This window comes from Bubalus bubalis, chromosome 16 (assembly GCF_019923935.1).
Source record: "Bubalus bubalis isolate 160015118507 breed Murrah chromosome 16, NDDB_SH_1, whole genome shotgun sequence".
In the NCBI taxonomy this organism is placed as follows: domain Eukaryota; kingdom Metazoa; phylum Chordata; class Mammalia; order Artiodactyla; family Bovidae; genus Bubalus; species Bubalus bubalis.
In genome coordinates this window covers 38,670,919-38,697,928 of record NC_059172.1, presented here as the reverse complement: position 1 = coordinate 38,697,928, position 27,010 = coordinate 38,670,919, and the positions used below count along the sequence as shown (strand labels likewise).

At 51.5% G+C, this 27,010-nt stretch overlaps 1 protein-coding gene across 2 annotated transcripts; it reads left to right on the top strand.

Moving 5' to 3' along the window:
* The first annotated feature begins 694 nt into the window (after positions 1 to 694).
* Positions 695 to 26,754, top strand: TRIM3 (tripartite motif containing 3). Of its 2 annotated transcripts, none has more exons than XM_044929447.2 (12): positions 695 to 857; positions 9,259 to 9,424; positions 16,669 to 16,900; positions 17,128 to 17,279; positions 17,477 to 17,657; positions 17,844 to 18,672; positions 18,796 to 18,899; positions 24,065 to 24,232; positions 24,417 to 24,585; positions 24,837 to 24,907; positions 25,912 to 26,052; positions 26,176 to 26,754. In XM_044929447.2, exons 2-12 carry the CDS (start codon positions 9,294 to 9,296, stop codon positions 26,326 to 26,328), a joined length of 2,331 nt encoding a protein of 776 aa, XP_044785382.2. In that variant the 5' UTR covers positions 695 to 857; positions 9,259 to 9,293; the 3' UTR covers positions 26,329 to 26,754. The 2 variants fall into 2 exon arrangements, with proteins under 2 accessions (XP_044785382.2, XP_006042171.2); XM_006042109.4 differs by having other exon boundaries at positions 697 to 857; positions 17,940 to 18,672.
* The last annotated feature ends 256 nt before the right edge of the window (positions 26,755 to 27,010 follow it).

The window sequence follows — 27,010 nt, the reverse complement described above, 5'->3', positions numbered from 1 at the left end:
CACCGGGACTGGTTTTCCACAATGTGATGATTCTGAGAATCGCTCTGGTCTTGGATGGTGGAAGGTAGTCGCTAGATGGTCTGAACCATAATTTCCTCGCGAGGGGGCTCCTGAGGGAGAGCCAGGGACCTTGAGCCAAATCAAGCCCCATCTTTCTCGGCCGTCAGCCCCTTCTCCCAGAGCTCTGGGTACTGCTCTTCCACTTTGGGGCTCTTCCGTCGCCGAGAGATCCGAGCCGAGGCACAGGCGATCCCTGTCTCCCCCGCTCAGCAGAGACCACACTAGCATAGTCCGTAGGAGCCCCCCAAGACAGCCTGGAAGGGCATCTCCAGGAGGCAGCCCTTACCCGCTCCCAGAGTCCGAAAACCCTGCTGCCCAGACGCCTTTTCGTAATGAAGCGTCCGCCCAGTCCCTGAGACCGACTACGCTGCCCTTTCCTGGAATCGTCGGGAGTCAGAGACAGCTGGCGGGGATCGAGGATCCGGGATCTGGCTCAAGGATTGCCCAGCCCGACCGCAGAGGCACCTCCTGCAGGAGCCTCAGGGGAGTCGGGGGATCTGAGCGGGTGGGGGTAGGGGCGGGCGGGGCCTCCGCGGCGGCGGGCGGGGCGTGGGTGGGTCTTCGGTCTCCCAGCCGACCCCTCCCCCGGCTGGTCCGCAGCCCCGCCCCGGCCCCTCCCTCCGGCCTGTGCGGCGGGTCCGGCGGTGGCGCCGGCGCGGGGACAGGCGGAGGCGCGGGACGTGGGGCGGCGCCGCGGGCACGGCCGGGCGGACGGGCGCTGGCAGCAGGGGCAGCGCCGCGGGCCCCTCGGAGTGGCCGCAGTCCTGGTCTTGGCCCTCCCATCCTGCCTGGCCGCGGTGAGTGCGACGGGAGGCCCCCAGGGGTGCGTTTGTGTTCCTGTCTGCCCGGGTCCGGGTCTGGGTCGGAGCGGCGATGTGTCTGTCCGAGTGGCTGTGGGTGGGGGCATAGATGCTTTTCAAAAGATGTGCCTGTCTCTGTCCACGTGAGGCGTGTCCCTGTCCGTGAGAGCCGTGGGGGGATTCTTCGGGCTGTGGCTGCTCACGTGAGGTCCATGTTTGAGGGGGGAGGCGCGGGTGGATGGGTGATGGTTCCTTGGAAGAGCGCAGGGTTTGGGAGCTTGTGTATGTTGGCGGAGGGTGTCGAACGGTGCGGCCGAGGATGATGGGGGGTGGGGGCGCGGGTGGGGTTGCTGAGTGGGACTTTGGAATCTAGTGGCCCAGCTTGTCTGAGGGTTCCTTTCTCCCTGGTGCAGACACTTCCACCCCTTGCTACCCTCTCTGTCCTCAGGCACCTAGAGGCCCATCGGCGGGTATAGAGGACACCTTTCCTCCTCTAGTCCTGGCCTCAGTACGGGCAGCCTCATCCGGAGGCTGTTTCTTGTTGGAAAGGACTCTTCTGTTTCCCATGCAGCCAGAGCCCCGCCTGGAGGACCCCAGGCTCCTCCCTGGTTCTGGCCTCCTCCCTTCTGGACTTGGCTTCAGATCATGGGCTGCAATCCTGCAGGGACAGATGGTTGCAGGTTGGAGGGGCAGGCTGCACCCCAGGGAGGTCAGTCCGCTAAAGGCAGGTCCTGGGCTTGTTCCTGTGCGAGGGTCTCTGATGTGGAAAGCATAAACGAGGACTGGCTCCTAGAGGAAGATGAGATCTGGGAGGTTGGAGCAGGTGCAGAGGTCTTTTTCACAGGTCTCTCCCTGCCTGTTTGTCCAGCTCATCAGTGCCCATTCATCCCCTAAGCAGGGCTGTGATTTGCTGCAGAATTGGAATCAGCTGCAGGCCTGACAGGTGCCCTGCCTCCCTTGGCTTGCATGCCTCCAGTGACAGAGCACTTACTACCTTCTGCTATGGGGAAGCTTCTTTATGTTGAGTGGAGGTCTTTTTCCTTGGAACTTTGTTCCCTTGTCTTGTTATTGCCTTTGATTTTGTCTCTGTGTCTGGTGAGAGGGAACTGCAGTGATTTAAACATGGCTCTCTTGTCACCAACATATACTGAGCACCTCTGTGTGCCAGGTGCTGCCTCAGCCACTCAGGGCACAATAGCATTCTTGCTGAGAGAAGAGCCTGAGCAAAGGCCCATAGTTTGTATAGTATTTGTGTTTAGAAAAACAGAGCAAAATCATTTTGCTAGGCTAGGGTAGAGGGTGTTCAGAAGGAGTGTCATTGGTGCCCTCAACTCAGTAAGAGAGGTGGACAACTACAACCACTATCTAACACACCTGGCCTTGCTGTGAAAACCAGAAATCAAATACTCAAGGTTGTACAAGGTTGAATTTGATCATGGACACATATTACAATCTGTAGAGACCTTTGGCTGGACAGAGAACCTTGGGAATCTCAGATCTGGGGAAGAGAAAGATATGCCACCCACACACACACAATTTGCAAGTAAGGGGATGGAGTAGGAACTTGTCCAGAGTCTTACCTTGCATTAGTGAGGTTAGTGAGAGTCAGGACTAGCCCCTGAATCTCCTGACCTTTAACCAAGACACATTTTAGGAACAGAAGCAAGGATATAGTCATAGCCTATATCTGAAAATTGGACGAGAAGGAATTGAGAAGACTCCCAGGATTCTGGCTGACGGAGCTAGATGGACGGTGGTGGCTTTTATTGAGATGAGAGGTGCAGCAAGATGAATAGGTTGGGGGAACGTGAAGTCAGTTTCAGACTAGTCTCTAGCATCATCCCTGTACAGATGTCCTAGGTGCAGCTAGATATATAGGTCTGGGTTCATGAAAGTTTTCTGCATAGGAGATAAGACTTTGGGAGTCGTTAGCAAATGGATGGTAACTGAAACCATGGGAGATGGTGAGATCTCCCAGAGTATGAAAGTGAAGGGAGAAAAGGCCCTAGAACAAAGCCCTGAGGAACTAGACAGATAAGGAATGGACAGTGAAGGAGCAGCCAGAGAGGCAAGTAGAGAACTGACATCAAGTGGGTCGTGATAACATCAAGTACAGTCACTGCCTTTTTGAGTCTTGCTCTCTTGCCCAATTGGTCCATGTTTCTTAATCTTTCATGCTTCTGTTCCTTGACTCACTGTTTTCCCAATGTACTTATCCTATTTGTCCCTCAAGATCCAGTTCATATATCCCTTCTTCTGAAAGTTTTCTTTATTCTCCTCCCCTACCTTCAGAGTTAGATACTTCCTCCTCTTTGCTGCCACTGTAGTTTGAATATGTTAATATCATGACACTTATCACATTGTAGGTTATATATTTACAAGTCTGATTCCCACCCTAGTCTGAGAACTTGTAAAGGACAGGGAGTGTGTCTGTTTCAGCATTGTGTCTCCAGTAACTGTTTTAAGGGCCTTGTCCAGAGTGCCCAGGAAATTTGATTGCTTGATAGGTTGATCAGCTGATTGAATGGTTCATTCACCTACTCTCAGTCTAGCACTAGGGGGCGAGGAGAGTGACTGCAAATTTCATCACTTTCCTCCCTTGCCAATCTTACTGCAAGGGTTCCTTGGCTTTGAGGACTTTACCTCCTCCAAGGTTTCAACTGTTCCAGGGAAACCCCAGAGACAGTAACCTGCAGCATTTGTCATTTTGCTGAGGCTTCAAATGATCGAGTACACTTGGAGGCTAGTGAACAGGAGAAAGTCATTTTCAGAAGTGAGTGAACCTAACTGGCCTCTTGCAGCCACTGCTTAACAATGCCTTGGTCACCCACCTTTACTCACAGCTGTGTAAGTAATGTTATACTGGGACTCCTGTGAGGTTGTAGGGGGAAGTCCTGGAGGAAATTAGATGCTGCTTGAGAATTTGGAGAAACTGAAAAGCCTTGAAAAACATCCTTTGCAGATGTCAGAGATCTAGTGGAATCAGCACTGGCTGTCTTCATTTGCTCACAATCAACTTACTCTTCAGCCCCCTGGATCTGGCTTCCTTTCCTCCAGCCCTTAGAAACCACACTCCCTGGGGTTAATACCAGCTCTTCTAGAGCTTTAGATCATGGGAACTCTTTGCAGCATTTCACAGTGAAGACTGTTCTCTTATCCATGAAGCTGTCTTCTCCCTTTGCTTTCAGGATATCTTTCCTGATTCTCCTGCCTCTTTGGCTACATCTCCTCAGCTTGTTGGCAGGCTTTGCTTCCTTAAATGTTGAAGTTCCTTGGGGCACAGTCACAGGCTCTCCTTTCTCATCTTATACCCTCTCTGGATGATGTCATCCACTTCGATGGCTTCAGGCACCATGTCTACACCAAGGACTCCAAATTCATTATCTCCAGGCCAGGCCTCTTTCCTAGGCTCCAGCTTATCTTTCCAATTGCCAGCTGGATCTCTCCACTCGAAAGTCCTGTAGGCACCTCAGATTCCTTTTACTAAACACTGAGCCTGTCACCCTCCCATTCAAACTGCTTGTCTTTCAGAGTTTCCAAGCTAGAAAACTATGAATCATCTCTAATTCTTTCTTCTCCCTCTGCTCTTCATATCTAATAACTGGTCACCAAGTTCTGGGATTTCTTGCTATGAAATCCACTTCTGTCACCTCCCCTTTGCTACTCCACTAATCAAGGTCACTCTCATCTCTCCTCTAGAATATCATGGCAGTCTCTTAACTTTCTACTTGTGACACCCTTCATCTTTTTTCCACACTGCAGTCAAAAATTTACTCTCCTCTCTCCCTCACCCTGTACTTAAACTCTCTCCACCTCCCCACCCTGCCCCTAAAAGGTTTCCTTTGCTCTTTGGATAAAGGCTTAACCCCCTACCAGTATAGAGTCAAGTCTAAATTCCTTAATAAGACCAACAAAACATTGTGATCTAACTGCTGCTTACCACTCCATCTCATTTCTTAGCCCTCCCCGTCACAGTGTTTGATTCAGTCTCCTGTTGCAAAAGACATGCTCTGTGTAACTCTTACCCATCCTGGAGCTCTTTAATGGCCTTTTCTTCTGGAGAATTCCCTTGACCTCCAACCTTTAGTACCCTCTTCCCCTGCCCAGAATCTAGGTTAGGTGACTCTTAGCAATCTGTCCTTCCCCATCATAGCCCTCACCATATTGCACTGCAGTAATCTATTTATTGGGTTTCCCTGGAGGTTCAGACAGTAAAGAATCCACCTGCAATGCTGGAGACCTGGGTTTGATCCCTGGGTTGGGAAGATCCCCTGGAGAAAGGAACGGCTACCTACTCTTATTTATTAGATTGTGGAATCCATGAAGGCTAAGCTGTGACTATTTATCTTTGTATCCCCAGACCTAGCAGAGGTGCTGAATGAATGCTGAAAGAGGAAACCTTTAGAACCTCAGTTAAAAGATCGGAAGGATAAGGGATGCAGAGATGGCAGTAGGCAGCCTGAGGAAGCAGGGTGAAATCTCAGCTCTGAGTTCAAGATCTTCCGAGTGTCTGCTGTGATAAACAGTTCATTTAAACCATGGCCTATAGGACCTTGGGGGCAGTGAGATGGGAGTGTTGGGAGCAGAAGCCCAGGAGAGGAAGGGAGCCTAGTGATTTAGGCGAGGGCGGGGGATGAGGGGGTTGGGGAGTGGGTATGACCTAAGCGGCTGCGTGCCCAGCACGTCTGGGTGGGGAACTGAAGCAGGAAGGGGAAGGGAGGGAGGAGCTGTCAGTGCCTGGATGGAGCCCAATCCCCGCCCCTGTGTGACAGGCTGGGAGAGCCCCTTGGGCTTGGAGAGAGGCGGAGCCTGACTTCCAGCTGCCCGAGAAGGGCCGGGTGGACCACTCCTACTCTTCCTCCCAGCCCTGCCCTTTGCCAAACAGAAGCATCAGCTTGGCCCTGGCCTCCTGTTCCTTCCGCCAACCCTCAATCTGTCCTCTTCCTGCTGGGTTGTTGTCTTTGTGTTAAATCTCCAGATTCAGAACCCATCATTTCTGGAGAAGGAACCTCAGAATCCCAGTGCCCACATCAGGGAGGATGCTCACAGGGATGCCTTCCACCCTGCCCATGCCCACCCTCACATACACATGAGACACATGCAGCCGAGCCTCTCTCCTGCCCCTCCACAAACCTGAAGAGGGCTCTGGACTGGCCCCATTGCATTCATTCATTCGTCTTTAGAGAGGCCCATGCTACATTGAGCTGGGCACAGAAAGGGATGGCCTGCCCCTCGTCACTGCCTGTTTTGAAGTAGTCTGATTATCTTTCTGCCTCCTTTCATGGCCATGTTTCTCTCTTAAATGGTTTGCATCCACTGTGTTAATTTCTTCATCTCCAGTCATCCTTCCATCACTCTGACTTGGCTTCTGCCCCTTCCATTCCACCACATCCAAATCTGTTGGATACCCTCAGTCTTTATCTTCTTTCACTGCTCCTCCTTTCTTGAGTCAATCTCTTTCCTGGATTTCCTTGATCCCATACACTCTGGCAACCCACTCCAGTACTCTTGCCTGGAAAATCCCATGGACAGAGGAGCCTGGTGGGCTGCCGTCTATGGGGTCTCACTGAGTCAGTCATGACTGAAGTGACTTAGTAGCAGCAGCAGCATACACTCTTGGTCTTCCTCCCATCCCTCTGGGTTCTCCTTCACTCTTCACTCTCTGTCTCTAAATGGTCCCATCCATTATCATTGCTGTGCATGCATGCATGCTCAGTCACTTCAGTTGTGTCTGACTCTTTGTGACCCTATGGACTGTAGCCCGCCAGGCTCCTCTCTCCATGGGATTCTCCAGGAAAGAATACTGGAGTGGGTTGCCATACCCTTCTCCAGGGGATCTTCCCAACCCAGGGATCAAACCCGAGTGTCTGGCATCTCCTGTGTTGCAGGCGGATTCTATACCCACTGAGCCACCTAGGAAGCCCCACCATTGCCTTAAGTATCCTTAATATGCCAGTGCTTCCAAGTCCAAAACCAGTCCAGACCTCTCTCTTGAGCTCCTATATTCTATTCCTTACTTGACAACTCTACCTGGGTTATCACATCTCAGACATAACGTGGCTAAAATAGAATGGCCCAAATCAGTTCCTCAGCTTCACTGTCTCTGGGCACAGTCCACCATCTGCTCAGGGGAGAAACCTGTGAGTCCTTATTGCCTTATTCCTTTCCCCTCCACATCTGGTCAATCATGTTATCCTTTTGACTCAACTTTATGGTTATTTCTCAGCTCAGTCCACCTTTTTGCTTATAGGCTGGTGGCTCAGATGGTAAAAAGTCTGCCTGCAAACTGGGAGACCTGGGTTTGATCCCTGGGTCAGGAAGATCCCCTAGAGAAGGAAATGGCAACCCACTCCAGTATTCTTGCCTGGAAAATCCTATGGATAGAGGAGCCTGGAGAGCTACAGTTCATGGGGTCACAAAGAGTCAGACACGATTGAGCAACTAACACACTGCTAATACCCAACGTCAGCCTACCTAAAGAACTGGGGTAGCCTCCCAAGGGGTCTTCCTGCTTCCACCTGGCTCTTCTTCAATCCTTGTGGCCACCAGAATAGCTTTTTATTTTTATTTTTTTTTACAAATTGGATCATTTCCCTCCAATTTGGGATAAAACCCAGATTATTAACATCAAGGTCCTTTGTCATCTCATTCCCAGAGTTTCCTCCAGTCTTTTATTCCTTTGTTCTAACCATGTGGTCCTTTCGGGTTCTCAATGACCTTTTTGCCTAAGAGCTTTCCTTCATGTTGTTCCTTCAGCCTGGAATAAATTCCCTCCCTCAGTCCCTAATGCCTCTACCCTCATCCCTGCCATTTACCTTCTAGCCCCTCAAAACTCTGCTTAAAAATCACCTGCTTGGAAAGGCCTTCCTCAGTCACCCAACTGAAACCTCATAACTTTCTCATAGCTTTCTGTGTAGCACTCCCTTCCCCAAATTTGTAATTATATATATATATATATATATATATATATATTCATTTATTTACTTTTTAAATATCTGTCACCACCTCCCCACCACAAGGACAGTGACCATATCTGTTGTATTTATCACTCTATCCCCAGTGCCTGTACAAAGTAGGCACTTAATAGTTATTGAATTACTGAATTTCTTCAATAAATACAAACCAATCCTTACGTCAGGCTCTGTGCTAAGTGCTAGGATTAAAAATGAATAAAATATAATACCTGTCTTCAAGAACTCTGTATAGAGTGGAAGAAACCAAGGAACAACAAGAAAATTACAGTGTAGTGTATAAGGGCCAGGATGGAGGAAATACAGGGTGCAGAATGACGCAAAGGTGGAGCACCTCATCCAGACCTCAGGAAATCAGGGAAGGCCTTCTGGAGGAAGTGACATTTACGCGCAGACGTGAAAGATAAGCGAGAAATTAGTCAGACGAGGTAGGGGTTAGAAGAGGATCTCAGGCAGAGAGAACAGAATGTGTGACTGCCCAGAAGCAAAAGAGAACAAGGAGTTTTCCAGGAACTGAAAAGAAACCAGTGTGACTGCTCACAGAATCATGAGATGTGAGGTTGTAGAGGGAGGTATGGGCCAGACAAAGCTAAGCCTTGTTGGCCAATTTAAGGAGTTTGGACTTTGTCCTCTGGACAATGGAGAACCATTGAAAGAATTTAAACAGGGAGTTAGTGACTAGATGGAATCTGTGTTTAGAAGCTTCATTCTGGCTGCAAGGGGGATTGGTGACAAGCAGGCAAGGAGACAAGGACACCAGTTAGGTGGTTGCTGTATTGTTGGAGAGAACTGGTAACAGCATGAATTGAGGATGGTATCTGTGCATTTGGAGTAAAGGGGATAAGATATTGGGGAGGCAGAATCCATGAGACCTGGATACTGATTGGATGTGGAGAAGAATGCGACCCTGGGCAGTGGTGCTGGGAGGTGGGTCAGAGAACTGCTAGAGGGGCTGTAGGTGGCCAGAGGAGAGACACTCTATCAGAAAAGCCTCCTGGGGGAGGGTTTAGGGGAGGCAAAGGAGATAAAGGGCGGGTGTGTCAGTGAAAGTGCACATCCCTGTACTGTGCACTTGACTGTACTTGACAGACACAAGTGTGAATCCTCAAAACAACCGTTTCAGGTAGGGATTAGTATTCCCATAACCGCAAATTATGGACACTGAAGCACAAAGAGGATATATGAATTGTCCAAGGTCACACAGCTGGAAAGACGCTGAGCTGGGTTTGAAGTCCAGTCTAACCTGATGCCTGTGCTTTTGACCAGAGCAGCAGGCTCAGAGGGTCCCCGGTCCACCTACTTCACCTTGCTCCATTCCTGGCAGGGAAGAAATGGGGCTAGTGCTTTTCAGGGACTGTGGGTGGTGGGGATCATGTGGAGGAAGGGAGTGCTGGCTTCCCTGGTGCTGACCATCTCTCTGGGTACAGGCTGGTGTGAGTGGCAGGAGCCACCTGTGGGCACCATGGCGAAAAGGGAGGACAGCCCTGGCCCGGAGGTCCAGCCGATGGACAAGCAGTTCCTGGTGTGCAGCATCTGCCTGGATCGGTACCGGTGCCCCAAGGTCCTGCCTTGTCTGCACACCTTCTGTGAAAGGTGAGGGGGTGTGTACTGGGGAGGGATGAGAACCTTGCAGGCCCTCTGGAGAAGGGAGTGGCATGTGTAAACCTGTAAGAGGTAAAGGAGATGTGTGCACACGTGGAGGGGAGCAGATGAACCCCGACCTACAGGAGATGAAGGTTTGGGCCTGCGAGAGGACCAGTGGTTTCCTAACACTGGGCGGCGCCTCCTGCCTAGAACAGGGCCTTCTGTGCCCCTGCCCAAACTCTGAGGCAGCCATCGACATCACCAGAGAAATCAAACAGAACTGAGGCTCTCAACCAGCTCTGGCACCAGAAATTTCTGACCAGTGGGAGGATGTTCAAAGCTAGGTCTATCCTCCCTGCCCATCCTCATTGTCATCCTGAGGTACTGAGTGGAAGGCAACCCCTCCCAGCCTCTGGGCTTCTATCTATTATTCATTCACTCAACAAATATTTATTTATCGAGCAACTACTATGAACCAGACCTGTCCCAGGTGCTGGGCAAGCAGTGATAAGCAAAAACAGATATGATCCTTGCTGTTAAAGGGCTGACAGTATAGTGAAGGAGGAAGATAGTAATCAAATCATCATACAGCCAGACTACTGATAAATGTAATATTGCAGATAAATGTATATTGATACAGATAAATGTAATATTGCACCCTGAATGAGTGCTGCAAATAAAGTGCTAAGATGGGATCTGTTAGAAGTTAGAGAATCAGAGAAGGCTTCCCTGAGGTCTGATCCAGAGGCTGGATGGGAGTTAACTGAGTGAAGGGAGTGGTCAGAGCCTTCCAGGCAGAAGGCAGAACACCGGGAGGCCATGTGGCATGAGTAACTGCATTGGGTGAGAGGCTCTAGAGGAAGCCCGGCGAGGCTGGAGCATAGCGAGTACAGTTGCGAGTGGCCTGGGACAGAGCTGGAGCTCAGACAGAGAGGGGCTTTGTTGACTTCTTGGGAAATTTTGTTCTTAGCCTGAGAGCCACGTGAAGCCTTTGAAGGGTTTCATGGATGATCACATCTGTATTTTGACAGTATTGTCTCTCTTTTATCCCTTATTGTCCTGTGGTGAGTTACCAGATCCCTGGGTCTTGTCACCATTGCCTCCACCCCGCCCTCCCAGCCCCTTCACTGAGCCCAGCTCTGCCCCAGGGATGCTCTTCCCTTCCAGCCCTGCTCTTTCAGGTTCCAGCTCTACTGCTGTCTCTCCTCTTCATCAGCTGGAAGCAGTCTCAGCCTTCCTGTCTATTCTTACATCAACCTGGCTGACTTTACTACCTACATATGCCCCTTAGTTCTTGACTGTTTCTCCGGGGATGCCCTCCATACCACTTCAGTCAGACACCCTCCCAAAGACACCCTGAATCTTGCCATCACCCAAAATAATGCCACTTCTTCTGTGGCCACAAGCTCCAGCATCCCACTCTTGGCTCCCATCACTCCACTTTCAGTACACCAGCTATGACTGGATGTAGATATCTAATGCCCTTGACCACTCCCTCTTCTCCCAGTTACCCGCTCCTTCCTGGACTCCCTGTCTTTCCTACCCATTCTGAATCCTATGCAGACCATACACCTTTGTCCTCTTCCAAACCCATGTGGCAGAAGCCCAATCCTGGATCTGAGCTGTAATTAGATGTCTCCACACCTTCTCCTACACCCAGATCACTGAGCACTCCTGGAAAAAAATCAGTGCCTGAGAAATTATAACAATAGCTACCATGTATTGATTGCTCACTATTTGCCAGGAACTGGCTAAGTGATTTACATGTATTGATTTACTTAATCCTTCCAACAGATACTTTATTATCCCCATTTTTAGAGAAGAGGAAACTAGGGTTCAGAGTCAGTAAGTAATTAAGAAATATTTCCAGGTCTCTGCAGAAGTTAAATAGTCAAGGTCTGAATCCAGATTTGACTGCAGAGTCTTCTCTCCCAACTACCACTCATTCACTTATCCCTTGGTCCCTGCTCTCAAAGACTTATGCTCTAGTGAGAAGCGATGGACAGTAGGCGAGCAAATAATCAAACAGGAGAGTCACAGTTTGGACTGTTTTCCAGGAAATAAATAGGGAGCAGGTGAGGGTGGTTGGGCCAGGGGCTAGTCTACAGAGAGTCATCAGGGAAGGCTTCTCCAAGGAAGTGACGTTTGATCCAAGACCTGAGGATGAGAAGGAAACAGGCATGTGCAGATTGTTCCAGGCATGGGTATCATCTTTGCACTGTTTCATGCAAAAGCCTTAAGGAAGGAGTAATTGGGGCATGTTCAGAGACTGGAGGAGAAGCCATTGTGCATGAGTAAGGAGGAAAGTGGGGTGAAGTGAGGTAGGAAAGAGTCAGAACAGTTCATGGGGGAGCTTGGCAGTTTTAGGAAAGTGTTTGAAGTTTGTTCTAAATGCAATGGGAAACCCTGGAGGATTTTCTTTAGCAGGGAAATAATGTGACATAAATTGGGTTTTTCAAAGCTCATTCTGGCTGCTGTGGAAGAGTGGGTTCTACAGAAGCAAGAGTGGAAACAGGAAACCGTTAGGAAGCGCTCGTAAGCCAAGCAAGAGCAACACAGAGGATGGGGTTCTTGATGAGTTCAAAGGTATTCTGCAGGGTAAACCCCAGATTCAGCGAGCTTGAAAGAGAGCTACAGGGGAAACTAAATGATATGGTTGAAATGCAGACTTCAGAGTTGATGAGACATAGGTGGTGCTGGGAACATGGGAGTAGATGGCTGAGGTTAAGTAGAGGAAAAAATCCTAGGGGTAAGGGGGTAAAAAGGCTTAGGAACTAAGAAATCTTTTTTTTTTTTTCTTTTCTCACGTCATGCACAAATGTGTGATCTTAGTTCTCTGACCAGGGATTGAACTGATGCTCCCTACACTGGGAATGCAAAGTCATAACCGGTGGACCACCAGGGACGTCCCTGGAACTAAGAAATCTTGATGGTGGGTGGGTTACTCTGTGGATGTCAGAGTCATTGAGAATAAGGGCAGGAGTGTGTGTTAGGGTGGGAGGGGAGTAATAGAAGAAGAGAGTGAGCCAGGAGGAAGACTTCAGCCAATGGGGAAGCAACCATTAAGTCAGCAGAGACAACAGCAGGGTCGGGTGTTGTAGACAGAAGGCCTGAGCTTCCAAGGAGCTGAAGAAGGAGAATTTAGCAGTGTTCCAGTTGGGGGTGGGGAGGACTCAACCCCACCTTCTGGCCCCGAGGAATGTGGAGTATGAGATCAAAACCACCCGAAGGGGAAACTAGGTCACCGATAAGTTAATATTTGTGAAGCACTTAGAACTGTGCCTGGCACATGGTGTTTGTTAAATAAATAAGATAATTAATTCAGATCAAGAGGTGTAGACAACATTAAGAGGGGAGATTGAGGATATGGGAAACTTTGCACCAGTCAGATCTTCCCTCCACAAATTGGTGGTCTCCAAACACGGTGGCTCTAGTGGTAAAGAGACTGCCTGCCGATGTAGGAGACTTAAGAGACGCAGGTTCAATCCCTGGGTCGGGAAGATGCCCTGGAGGAGGGTACTGCAACTCACTCCAGTATTCTTGCCTGGAGAAGTCTATGGACAGAGGAGCCTGGCGTGCTATGGTCCATAGAGTCTCAAGCAGTCGGTCACGACGGAAGCAACTTAGCACGCATACAAACACAGCGCCATCAGTCTGTTTCTAGCAAGACCCCTCTCCTCCTCCCTTCAGTGCTGAATCCTAGCCTCCTTGTCCTCTTGGACCCGCCTTCACCCACTCATTTGCTTTCAGCCGCTAACCTTGCCTGAAGCAAGTTGCTGCTGCTGCTGCTAAGTCGCTTCCGTCGTGTCCGACTCTATGCGACCCCAGAGACGGCAGCCCACCAGGCTCCCCCGTCCCTGGGATTCTCCAGGCAAGAACACTGGAGTGGGTTGCCATTTCCTTCTCCAAAGCATGAAAGTGAAAAGTGAAAGTGAAGTCGCTCAGTCGCGTCCGACTCTCAGGGACCCCATGGACTGTAGCCTACCAGGCTCCTCTGTCCATAGGATTTTCCAGGTGAGAGTCCTGGAGTGGGGTGCCATTGCCTTCTCCCTGAAGCAGGCTAGGCATCCTAATTTTGGCCCATGGTGCTCAAGTACAGCCACCTCCATTTCCCCCTCCCTCCATCCATCCGCTCCTCCTCTTCAAGCCAACCTGAGCCACTCTCCCATCCCCAGACCTTGTCCCATGTCTTCTAGTCTCTTGCCTCCCTCCTCTGCTGGCTCATCAATTTATAAACATGCTCAAGCCTTCCATTACAGATAAGAACTCTGCTTTGTCCCTCTGTCCTTCCCAGCTGCCATCCAACCCCTCAATCTCCTTTTTACTCAAACTTCCAACCTCCCATTCACTCTTCAGTTGGCAACATTTTCCCATCCTTGCCTTCCCTGACTCAGCTGCTTTTGACACTGACTACTCATTCCCTGCTTCTGGAATTGCTCCACTCGGCTGCCCTGACACCATCGCTCCTTCTGTCTCTCTGCCCGTTCCTCTTTGCTCTCCTCATTCAGTATTTGCTGGGTCCTGCTCTTGGCACTGTAATCCCCTTCTTGGTGATCACATCCTCTCCCATGGCTACAGGAGCCGTCTGAATGTTGGTGGCCTCCCTCCCTCTCTAACCTGCCTTCTCCCCAGCTGTCTACTGATCCCCTCTCCTTGGATGTCCCAGTGTTACAGTAAACTCAGCCAGGCCAAGGCTGAACCTCCCTGTAAACTAGTCCTCTTTCTGTGTTTCTCATCATGGTGAATGGCACCACCATCCACTTAGTCATCGAAGCTAGGATCCTGGGAGTCAACCCAGGCTCATCGTTCACTCCCCGTATCTAATCAGACAACACCTCCCACTGGCTGCACTTCTTAAACACTTGTCAAATTTGTTCCATTTTGGTCTACATTGTTATTGTTCTGTTGCTAGGTCATGTCTGACTCTTTCCGACCCCATGGACTGCAGCATACCAGGCTTTCTGTCCTTTACCATCTCCCAGAGCTTGCTCAAACTCATGTCCATTGAGTCGATGATGCCATCCAACCATCTCATCCTCTGTTGTCCTTTGGGCTACATTGCTATGCTAAGTCACTTCAGTCGTGTCCGACTCTGTGTGACCCCATAGACGGCAGCCCACCAGGCTCCCCCATGGATTCTCCAGGCAAGAACACTGGAGTGGGTTGCCATTTCCTTCTCCAATGCATGAAAGTGAAAAGTGAAAGTGAAGTTGCTCAGTCGTGTCCGACTCTTAGTGACCCCATGGATTGCAGCCTAACAGGCTCCTCCGTCCATGGGCTTTTCCAAGCAAGAGTACTGGAGTGGGGTGCCATTGCCTTCTCTGTGGTCTACATTGCTAGTGCCTAGATCCAGGTCTTCCTCACCTCTTGCCTAGACTATTACAAGAATATCTTGCATAAGCACATGCATTACCTTGGATCTGCCTCTCGTGTTTCACTAGCTTTGTTATCTTGGAGCACTTAACCTTTCTGAGTCTGTTAACAAGCATCAAGTATACAGTGCGTGGCACATTGCGCCTAATAAATGGTAGCTGGGTGCTCAGGAGGAAGATGCTACCACCCCTTGGTTGCTGTCTCATCATATTCACAGTCACCTTCCACACAGAGAGTGAAGAGGAGCTTGATAAAGTGTAAACCTGGCTCTACCATGCTCCTGCAACACCCTCCTGCTGTTGGGATAACTTCTAAGCTCCTTGGTGTGGCCCAGGAGCCCTCCATGAGCTGGCCCCTGCCTCTCTCTCCAGACTTCCCTTACCATTCCTTGCCTTGGAGTCCTTTCTAGCCACCTCGAACTGCTTATAATGTCCTAGTCATACTGTGTGGCTTCTGGTCACCTTCTGTATCTGGACCCCCCTTCCTCCTCTCCCTGCTTTCTCTGGTCAGACGAACAATTATTTGTCCCTGAAGATTTTGCTTATGTCACCTCCTCTTCTGGCCTTCCTGGCTACCCTCTCCACCCACCCTAGGCCAGATGCCCCTTATGTGATTTTCCTTATTACTACATCTTCTGTGTTCCGTATATTTATTTATTTGTTTTGACTGTGCTGGGTCTTTGGCACATGGGCTTCTCCAGTTGTGGCGTGCAGGCTTTAGAGCATGCAGGCTCAGTAGCTGTAGTGCCCGTGTTTAGTTGCAGTATATGGGGTCTTAGTTCCCTTACTAGGGATTGAACCCTGGCTCCCTACAGTGAGGGGCATTAACCACTGGACCACTAGGGATTAACCACTGGACCACCAGGGATGTCCTTGTGTTCCTTATATTAATGATCAGTAATACTAATACCCGTACATGAATTTGAGCAAACTCTGGGAGATAATGGAGGACAGAGAAGCCTGGTGTGCTACCGTCAATGGGGACACAAAGAGTCGGGCACGACTTAGTGACTGAACAAAAACAAATACTAATAGTCTACAATATATAGCACTGTGTGTGAGTCAGGCATTGTCAGCACTTTACATTTAATCCTCCATACTTTGTGAAGCCTGTACTGTCTCCATCTTACAAAGGAGGGGTCCTTAGTACATAAAAAGTTAAGTAACTTGTCAGGGGTCACATAGCGTAATAGGTGACGGACCTGGGAATTGAACCCAGGCAGCCTAACTTCAGGACTCATGCTTTTAATCATCACACTGTTTACTTCTACAAACTCTAAATGGGGAGGGAGGAGGGAGGAGGGTTCAGGATGGGGAACACAGGTATACCTGTGGCGGATTCATTTTGATATTTGGCAAATCTAATACAGTTATGTTAAGTTTAAAAATAAAATAAAATTAAAAAAAAAAAAATAATTTTGTTACTTTTTTCCTCTATAAACTGGAAGTATTTTAGAGGTAGGCACTGTGGTTTATCTTTGTATTCCCAGAGCTTGGCACAAATTTGGCAAGAGTAGGCAGTCAATAAATGTTTAATGAATTAATGGCAGGGGGATGGGGACAGGCAGTCGCACATTTTCTGTGAGAAGGGTTTGTAAACACCTGTGAAAGGTGAACCTGTGTTTGTGCACACTGTGAGGAATGCGGATATGTCTGCTCTTCTGAGAGACGTCAGGGGTGTGTTCCCACTCAGTTGTGAGAGAGGAGGCTTCTTACCCCTGCTGGCAGGACAGGATGCGTGTGCCAGCCAGAGTGGTTTCCAAATGAATGTAACAGCACGCCTGAGAGGAAAGGGACTGGCACCCATAGCGGGTGGGAGGAGGGGCGTGCTGACGCCACCTCACCCCTCCATTCCTCTGACGCCCCCTCCTCCCTGGTCAGATGCCTCCAGAACTACATCCCTGCCCAGAGCCTGACACTGTCCTGTCCGGTGTGCCGGCAGACGTCCATCCTTCCTGAGCAGGGCGTCTCCGCACTGCAGAACAACTTCTTCATCAGCAGCCTCATGGAGGCCATGCAGCAGGCACCTGATGGGGCCCACGACCCCGAGGACCCCCACCCCCTCAGCGCAGTGGCTGGCCGCCCCCTCTCCTGCCCCAACCATGAAGGCAAGGTGGGCCCAAGCAGGCCCAGTGAGGCCAGGACTTGGGGTGGAGGGGCAGGAGAGGTCGGGGGAGGGGGCTGAGAGGCTGTGGGTGAGAGGGTATTTCTCTGGGTAAGGTGGTCCAGGTAAGGGGATGCACCTGGAAGGTGAGAGGCAAGGAGGGTAGGTGGGGGAGGGGAGGGGACAAAGAAGTCTGGTGTCTAGTGGATCCCTGACTGGAGTTCTTATGCCGCCAGACGATGGAGTTTTACTGTGAGGCCTGTGAGACGGCCATGTGCGGGGAGTGCCGAGCTGGCGAGCACCGGGAGCATGGCACGGTGCTGCTGCGCGACGTGGTGGAGCAGCACAAGGCGGCCCTGCAGCGCCAGCTCGAGGCGGTGCGCGGCCGGTAGGCGCCTGGCGGAAGCGGGCTGGTGGGGTGGTGCTTTCACAGAGGCAGAAGAGAGACCCTGGGGAGGGTGGAGATACAGGGAGGTGGCAGGGAGGGGAATTCACCCAGCGCGGTGGTAGGGTCCCCAGGGAGAAGGAATGGCTTGGCGCGGGCACCCTCAAGCAGCCCCTGTGTGAGATGTTTCCCCACCCCAGACTGCCGCAGCTGTCCGCAGCTATCGCCTTAGTCGGGGGCATCAGCCAGCAGCTGCAGGAGCGCAAGGCAGAGGCCCTGGCCCAGATCAGCTCAGCCTTCGAGGACCTGGAGCAAGCGTTGCAGCAGCGCAAGCAGGCTCTGGTCAGCGACCTGGAGGCCATCTGTGGGGCCAAGCAGAAGGTGCGTCTGCTCACCCGTTCCCACCGCTGTCCATCCTGAGACGGCCTGCTGCCTTCCCCGCTTTTCCACACCTGTGCACACCTTCCCCTGGCCTCTGCTTTCCACCTGCTCACGTGGTCAGTAGGTGCTGCAGGCATCTGTGTCCTTTGTCCATACTCACCCTCTTGTATTTCTTTCATGCCATAGTACAAGTTCATCAGGAATCACAAGAAACACCCCCTCCCTAGCCTTCCCCCCAACACACCAGTCTGCTCACCCAGACCTCTCGGAACCCCTCCTCAGGTGTTGCAGACCCAGCTAGACACACTGCGTCAGGGTCAGGAACACATCGGCAGTAGCTGCAGCTTCGCAGAGCAGGCACTGCGCCTGGGCTCGGCCCCGGAGGTGCTGCTGGTGCGCAAGCACATGCGAGAGCGGCTGGCGGCTTTGGCGTCACAGGCCTTTCCGGAGCGGCCCCATGAGAACGCACAGCTGGAACTAGTCCTCGAGGTCGACGGGCTGCGGAGATCGGTGCTCAATCTGGGCGCACTGCTCACTACCAGTGCCACTGCACACGAGACAGTAGCCACGGGCGAGGGCTTGCGCCAGGCGCTGGTGGGCCAGCCCGCCTCGCTCACCGTCACTACCAAAGACAAGGATGGGCGGCTGGTGCGCACAGGCAGCGCTGAGCTGCGTGCGGAGATCACGGGCCCGGATGGCACGCGCCTGCCGGTTCCCGTGGTGGACCACAAGAATGGCACGTACGAGCTGGTGTACACGGCGCGTACGGAAGGCGAGCTGCTCCTCTCGGTGCTGCTCTACGGACAGCCGGTGCGCGGTAGTCCCTTCCGCGTGCGTGCCCTGCGCCCTGGGGACCTGCCACCTTCCCCGGATGACGTCAAGCGCCGCGTCAAGTCTCCTGGCGGCCCGGGCAGCCACGTGCGCCAGAAGGCTGTGCGAAGGCCCAGCTCCATGTACAGCACGGGCGGCAAACGGAAGGACAACCCCATCGAGGATGAGCTAGTCTTCCGAGTTGGTACAGCGGGGACGAGGGCTGAGCCAGAAGGGGCGGGGCGGGCGGGATGTGTGGGGCCAGAGGCTCAAAATGACCTCTGTGAAATTTTGTCTGTTTCCGTTCCATCTGTTCTGTTCCCCACAGGGAGTCGTGGAAGGGAGAAGGGTGAATTCACCAATTTACAGGGTGTGTCCGCAGCCAGCAGCGGCCGCATAGTGGTAGCAGACAGCAACAACCAATGTATCCAGGTAAGCTCTCCCCTAATAGAGGTTCTCAGGCTATAGCCTACTCAGAAACAGAGTATCTCTGGAAGGAAAGGTGAAACCCTGCAGAGTACCTTTCCTTAAAGAACAATGAATCATGGCACCACCCCTCACCCAGCCACTTGCCACCCCAACCTCACTGGCCACAACAGTAACCAGCAACTTCACAGTTAGGCACCAGGGTTTACTGAGCTAGCAGCCTCTACCTCCCAGGCTGTGGTCAGGCCTGACCGGCTCCTGGACCCCGAAGATCTGGCTCATTCTTTCTTTCCCTCTGCCTCCACCTGAGGCTCCACTGGCTGGCTTACATCTGCCCTTTTCACCACCGTGTGGTCAGGGTGCAGGCTCCGCCCTCCCCTACTATCTTCCAATGTGCCTGTGTGTCATCTGTGCTAGTCTCTGCAAATGTCCAGTTGACTAGACGGTCAAACAAGGGTAACTTGTGAAAGTGGTGCCTTCCAGTGGCTAGAATGTAATGCATTTCATAGGTGGTCCTCCTAGTGCCTCGCGCACCTGAGTGGAGCATCCACCACTCAAGAGGACGTGGTCTCTGCTGCACTCTGGGTTCCAGAAAGCTAGAAAATGTGGTTTTCTCTCTGCGTTCCTTGTAGTGAGCCTAGGAGTGGGCAGAGCCTATGACAATCACCAGGGTGCTAGACGCAGCAGCGCAGTTCAAAGCTCAAGGTCTGAAACCAGACACCTGGTCTTGAATCCTAGTTCTGCCACTTACTGACAAGTCATGTGACCCCTCTGTGCTTTGGTTAACTCATGTGTAAAATTAGTAAAAGAGTACCTCAGAGGGCTGCCTGATATAATGTACTGTGCTTGACACTGAGTCAACCTTCTAACGTTAGCTGTTGTTGACAATATCATTGTCCAGGTGGGGGCTGTAAACAAAAGCCAGGAGGTGGGAAGGTGCTGGAGAAGGCTGTTCAGGGAGCTGGAGAAAGGGGCTGTAGGGAGACTATATTAGGAGTGAAATGTCTGAGGTCACGCTGTAAATGATTTGGGAGCAGAAGCTATGGGATTTTGATTTTGATAACTGCACAGGATTGCTTCTACCTACTATAAACTTTCAGTTCTAGAAAACATTTTGTCAAACAGCAAAACTTGTCCTTGAGCCTTACTTCACACCTGTACATTTAAACTTCTTCCCGACTCTGTGCCTGAGTACCCCTGTCACAGATACAGCTCTCGCAAAGGTCTGTCACCTTAGGCTCAGCTCCACCTGGCCTTTGCTTTCCTCCCAGCAGACTGAAGGAGCCAGGGGCTCTTGCATGTATTCCCCAGCCTGTCTAGCCTGCCTTTATTCCCACCCTGTTGCTAAGCGCAGAGGAAAGGAGAGGCTCAGGTCAGCACAGGGAGACATTTGGGTCCATCCTGCATAGCATGGAGTGGAGCAAGGTGGATGGGTAGGGCTGGTGATGAGACCTGCTGTCGTACCTTCCACCCTCCAACTCGGTTCCTCCTCTGTATGCCAAGGGTGCTTTTTGGCACAAAAGTTGAGGTTGGGGAAACTTCTCCTGGGGTGGACACACATGTCACTTTGTCTCCCCAACAAGGGACTGTGCTTGTCCGTTGTTTCCAGGTGGGGACTTACGAGGGAGGGCCTAGTGCAGCCCCCTCCTCGCTCCAAATACTTCCTTCCCCTGCAGCAATCTTCCTGGCCCCTGCCCCCACCCACACAGACACCTCATAGCTGCTAGGAGCCTGGCTTTCAGTTCTAAAGCTGGGTTTCTGCTGCTTTCACTCTGGGGTCCTCGGGTCTGGTATGGGCCAGGCTTCCAGAAGGGCTGTGACTCCCTCCTTGGTCCATGAGGATTGGAGTCCTCATGAACTTTTCCTCCTTTGGAGCTGGCTATGGTGACGGCCAAGACAAATCTCCTTGTGTTGAATCCGCATCAGCTGACAGGAGAGAAAAAACATTTTGTGATTTTTGAATGAAGGGTTTGATTTGGCTATATTACATCCTTGTGTAATTAATTGTCTGAGTCCAGAAATTTTATCAGCTCTTTTGTGAAAGCATCCTCATTTCTTTCAGGCAGAATGTTAATCACATTGTCCTCTGAGCTCCCTCAGCCTTTTGCCATGGCCCTTTTCATTCTTTACTAGAATCACTGGTTTGCTTGTTTTATTTTATTTAGTCTCTCGCCCAAGTAGACTCAGGTCCTAAAGTTGCCTACTGTTACTGTGGCAAGAGAGGATGTTAAGGGTCAAATTAGGGCACTGGTGGATTCTGGACATAAGTAAGCAAATATGACAGGTTTTGATGAGCCATCAGATATCAAAGGAGAGGGAAGGATCAAGAATTGCAGCGCTTGGTGCCCTGGGTAGGTAGTGTTGCCTTTTAGGAACGGGCCTGGGAATAAGTTGATGAATTCACACGTTCATGTGTGGCGAGTTTGAGATAACTGTGCAGTGCCTGAGGAGAGGTGTCCTCCCAGTTCTGGTCTGGGAGTGAGCTGATGGATTCATCCGTTTGTTGAATGTCTGCTGTGCGCCAGTTGCTACGCCAGCGCTGCAAGGCAGCCGCAAACAAAACAGACACAGTCCATGCCCCACCCAGGGCTTACATCCTGAGATGGGAACAAGGCTACTTAGCAGTTACTTAGGTACAGAAGTGACAGTTCTTATGAAAAGAGCTAAAAAGTGTGTATTATGGAGACCTAGGGACAGGGAGGCCTGGCGTGCTGCGATTCATGGGGTCACAGAGAGTCAGACACGACTGAGCGACTGATCTGATCTGAACTTTATATGTATATGTTGATTCAGGTAGTAGAATTGATCATTAAAAGCTTCTCTGAAGAAGTGACCTGGGAATTCTGAGAACTGGAAGATGAATTGGAGTTGGCCAGTTGTAAGGGGTGGGATAGGATAGGATGAGAAGAGTAAGGCCCCCGTAAAGCCTCAGTGTTGAGATAGAAACGAAGCTGCTTCGAGTGAAGGACGCAGATGTGTTGCTTCACTGCTGATCTGGTTGCACCTTTTCGTCTCTCTCAGCCCGTAGTGCCTATCTTCTTGTGGTGGCAAGTGCTGTCCAAGCACAGGACCAGGGCAGAACCCAGAGGCTGTTCTGGTCAGACAGGGATGGCATGATGGAAGGTCCATCTCAGGAAGAAGTGATGTCCATAGGTGGGACCAACTCAAGCATCCCAGCAGGCCTGAAAAATGGGAATGTCACAGGCATGGGGACCTCAGTCCACTAAAGAGGGAAGAAGTCTGGATCAAGAACAAGACCAAGGCCTGTAACTTGAGTTCTGCAAGGCTGCTGTTGGCTTTGATTTACCTTGTGTCCCTAGAGTTATAACAAAGACTTAGGCAGAGAGAGAGATGTTTTGGCTGTGAGGAATAAGCAGGAAGGCTTAGCTATAGAGAAGAGCATTAAAGTAGTGTTTTAAGGATGGGGAGACCTGACCATGTTGCTAAGGTGGGGGAGGTAGAAGCAGGGGTGAGAGGTTGAAAGGTTTATTCTGTCCAGATTACTTTATCAGCCTCATAACCTGGAGGGTCCCTTCCCCTGACCCTCACCTAACCCTTTCTTGTCTGCTACCAAGTCCTGGTGAGTCTTCCTCCTTATGTCTCTTGAGTCCATCTACTTCCCTCCAGCAAGTGCCCTGGTCCAAGCCAGCATTAGTTCTCCCCTGGATCACTGCAGCACCTGACTAGTCAGCAGTTTCCAGTCTCGACTTCTCCCTGCAGCCAGAGTGCTCTTTTTACTCCTTTTCAAAAAAAATTTGGCCATACCATGTGGTGTGCAAGATCTTCGTTCTCCAATCAGGGATCAAACTCTCATCCGCTGCAGTGGAAGCGCAGCACCTTAACCCCTGGAGTGTCAGGGAAATCCCTAGTGTGCTGTTTCTTAAAAAGCTCCCATGGGCTTTTTCCAGCACCACTAAGCAATTCTTTAATTCTCAGTGGACACTGACCAGCGATCCTATGAATTTGACTCAATTCTGATACTACCTGAAGATGGCATCACACCCCACAGGTTAAAGGCTCAGCCCCATAAGATGGCCCTCTTCAGAGGCTAATCGACAGTTCAGGTTGTCACCTATACTCTGACCCACCAGCTGTAAGTTGGAAGTTCCTACATCCCACTCCTTGGGCTCAAATAATTAGCTACAGCAGCTCACAGAATTCAGAGAAACATTTAATTATGTTTATCATATCCTTTATTAGTATAAAGGGTATTATAAAAGATACAGGTGAACAGCCAGAAAAGAGGTACATAGGGTGAGGTCTCCTAGTGTAGGAGCTTTGGTCCCTTTGGAACTGGGGAACACACCTTCCTGGCACCAACCCAGAAGCTCATCGAATCTTGTTGTTCAAGAGGATTCATAGAGCTTAATGTGTGCTCCCCACCCCTTCTCCTTCTCGGAGGTCGGTGGGCAGAGCTGAAAGTTCTGACCCTTTAATCAGATGGTCTTTCTGGTGACCAGCCTCATCCTGAAGCTATCCAAGGGTCCCACTCTAAGTCCCTCGTTAGCATAAACCCACAAGGGACTCCTTGTGAATGACAAAAGACACTGCTACGGATCAGGAAATTTTTTCAGGGTTTGAAGAGCTCTGTGCCAGGCACTGGGGACAAAGACCAAATATATTTCATATTATAGCACAGAGTCAGATCTTATCTTGTCATTCTCCTGCCCAGAGCTTTTCAGTGACTCCTCATCGTATCCAGAATAAAGCCTTCTTCTGTTGTTTACGGAAATGCCCATTGCAGTCCACCCACACTGGACGAGTAGTGCCCATGCTGGACTTAAGTAGTGTACATATTGAACTCTGTGCCTTTTGCATATTGTCGACTCTTTAAAACACCTTCCTCCTCTCTGTTTACTCGCCAGCTCTGGCTCATCTCTTGGCGTCCTTATGAGGCTGTTAACTCAGACTTCCCCTGCTCTTGGAGCCTTTGCTGACCACCCCTCACCCCTTTCACATCCTCACGATTCCAGCCATGCCTCTGCTGCATGTCCCCTAAGATCTGCCATGTCTGATTCTGCCCTGTGCCCCCAGCAGGGTGTCAGGAAGTGCTGGTTGAGTGATGAATGAAGGGGGGGGGGGGGTCTCCTCCCTCAGGATCCTGCTCCCCTCCCTCTGTGCCCACAGTCTCTCCCCTCCTGCCCTCTCCCTCCCTCGGTCCTCTGCTCCAGGTTTTCTCCAATGAAGGCCAGTTCAAGTTCCGCTTCGGGGTCCGAGGGCGCTCGCCTGGGCAGCTGCAGCGCCCCACGGGTGTGGCCGTGGACACCAATGGAGACATTATCGTGGCAGACTATGACAACCGTTGGGTCAGCATCTTCTCCCCTGAGGGCAAGTTCAAGGTGAGAGGCCTGCTGTCACTCTACCCTGCAGCCTTGGTGGCCAGCGGCGGTGACCGTTCTAGTGCCTCTTGGTGGTCAGGGCCTGGACTGCCCGATCCATCCTCAGCCTAAGATTCTGTTTTGGCACCAGGCTGGGACTGCTCACCCCACCAGGCAGCCCCTAACGGGTAACCCCTTCCTGCAGACCAAGATAGGAGCTGGCCGCCTCATGGGTCCCAAGGGAGTGGCTGTAGACCGGAACGGACATATCATTGTGGTTGACAACAAGTCCTGCTGCGTCTTCACCTTCCAGCCCAATGGCAAGCTGGTGGGCCGTTTTGGGGGCCGCGGGGCCACTGACCGCCACTTTGCAGGTATTGGAGGAGGATTTAGAGACCTAGTTCCTGAAACCCCAGCCCCAGAGAACTCCCTTACATGCCCCAGTTCTAAAGACCCCTTTGCCTATATTTGGCCCTAGGGGACCCCGTCCCTACACTGTACCCTAGCACCATCATCCCAGAGACCCCACCATCTCCTCACAGCCCAGCTTTGTTATCACAGAGGTTCTTCCCTGCTCCGCTCAGTCTCCCGGCTTACTGCCAGAGAGCCCACTTTTTATTTTCAGGGCCCCATTTTGTGGCTGTGAACAACAAGAATGAGATTGTAGTGACGGATTTCCATAACCATTCAGTGAAGGTCAGTGCCCTCCCTCCCTCCATGGCCACTGTCCCAGCATCCTTCCCTCCTCCACAAGACCCTGCTCTCCCTCACCTCCCTGCTTTCTCCCCCGAGATCATTCCTTTGCTCAATAAACATTTGTGACGTGGCTGCATTGTCCCAGGAACTGTGCTCGAAGCTGGGAATAATCACTATGTTAAAGCAAATATGTTCCCTGTCTTCTTGATTTTGGTCTAGTGGGGTTGAGAAAAAGGTGCCAGGATATTGTAATATGATGTGGCAGATGCTGTGTTGCAGGAGTGCAGGGAAACTTGTGAGGGTGTAGCAGGAGCCCTTGATTTAGGTGAGGCCGAGAATGACCTGAAGCACAACTGGGAATTAACCAGAAGACAGGGGGACAGGAGAAGCCAAGCAGGCGGAAACTCTTCCCATGTAATTCAGGTAGTTCAGATGAGGTTTGAAGAGCGGGGAGTAGAGCCAGGTGAGAAACGAGGCTTGCTCACTCCCTGAAAGGGCTTGCTCTCTTCCTAAGAGTTATGGGGAGTCACTGAAGGATTGCAGGCAGGAACGTGATGCAATCTTATGTGTCTTAGAGCGCTCTGGCTGGGGTGAGAGTAGAGGCAGAAAGATTAGTCTTTTGCAGTAATCCAGCTGGGCACCATTGCAGTAGCGGTGTATGCACAAGGTACAGATTTGACACAGACTCAGCGGCTTATGGTAGTTCACGAGAGGTCAAGCAGAGGAGAAGGTGGGGTTGAGAGTGACTTGTGGCCACCAGGGTGTTGCCAGTCACTGGGAAGTAGAATGAACTGCCTTCCTGGGGAAGATGAGCTGCCCAAGGGACATCAGCAGGGGTGTCCAGTAGGCAGTGGGATGCATGGACGTGAAGCCCAGGGAGAAGAAACCGGTTTACAGCTGCAGATGTGGGGGTCCTCCGCCCTGGGGCTTCACCCCATCCTCCTCCAAGGCCCTGCCTTCTGCCCGAGGCCGGGTCCCCAGCCCCCAGACCTTTTCTCTGCCAGGTGTACAGTGCCGATGGGGAGTTCCTCTTCAAGTTTGGCTCCCATGGTGAGGGCAATGGGCAGTTCAACGCTCCCACGGGGGTAGCCGTGGACTCCAATGGGAATATCATCGTGGCCGACTGGGGCAACAGCCGCATCCAGGTGAGGAAGGCCCAGGGGTGGCATGAGGCTGAGGTTTCCCGCTGGGCCCCGTGCACCCGCCTCCCCAAATGCCGCTCATCTGCCTGATCTCACCTCTCCCTCTGATCTCCACTCCCTCCCCAGGTATTTGACAGCTCTGGCTCCTTCCTGTCCTATATCAACACATCTGCAGAGCCACTCTATGGCCCCCAGGGCCTGGCACTGACCTCGGATGGCCATGTGGTGGTGGCCGACGCTGGCAACCACTGCTTTAAGGCCTATCGCTACCTCCAGTAGCTGCACAGGGGGCCTGCCTGGCTCATGGAGGGACGGACATAGGGGTGATTGGACAAGATGGTCTGGCCGGGAGGTGGTCCAGACCTGGCAGCACTGAATGTGGGCTGCGGGCGTGGGTGTGCCCGGTGCCCTCCCTCTCCCCACTCCCAACCCCCCACGGTTGCACTTTATTTATTCGGTTCTTGCTTTGGTGACTGGGTGGGCCTGGACCATGGTCCCAAGGATATGTGCAGAGCTTCACCCTCCCCTCCCCACCTTACACACCTCCCCGTCTCCTCAGTCTGCTCCCCACCCCCCAGCCTGGGGCCAGAACAGCCTCTTACTCCAGGGCGAAAGTCCCTCTGGTTGTCTCCCTACCACCCTATACACACTGACAGAGGCAGCAATACCCCACCCCCCATATTAAATAAATGTGTTCACCATGATGGTTTTGTTGCTTTCTTGTGGGATGGGGCTTGGAAGGGGAGATGAGGGTACAACCAGCTCTTGATGAAAAGAGGGGCAAGCAGCTGGGTTAGGGGACCCAGAGTCCAAATGTGCCCTTATGTTTTGAAGCTTCAGGAGAAGAGAGCAGAGAGGCAGAGCCCCTAGAACTCAGCCACCTCTAAATGCCTGTCCCTAGGCCCACGTCTCCTGCAGAAATAGGAAGGTCTTTGGTTCTCTGCTCTAGGGCTGAGAAAGG

Bases quoted from the DNA above. Each gene is read 5' to 3' on its own strand.
- TRIM3 (XM_044929447.2), top strand. From the start codon at position 9,294: ATGGCGAAAAGGGAGGACAGCCCTGGCCCGGAGGTCCAGCCGATGGAC. The intron at 9,425-16,668 runs GTGAGGGGGTGT...CTCCCTGGTCAG, and splicing joins CTGCACACCTTCTGTGAAAG to ATGCCTCCAGAACTACATCC. The intron at 24,586-24,836 runs GTATTGGAGGAG...TTTTATTTTCAG, and splicing joins CACTGACCGCCACTTTGCAG to GGCCCCATTTTGTGGCTGTG.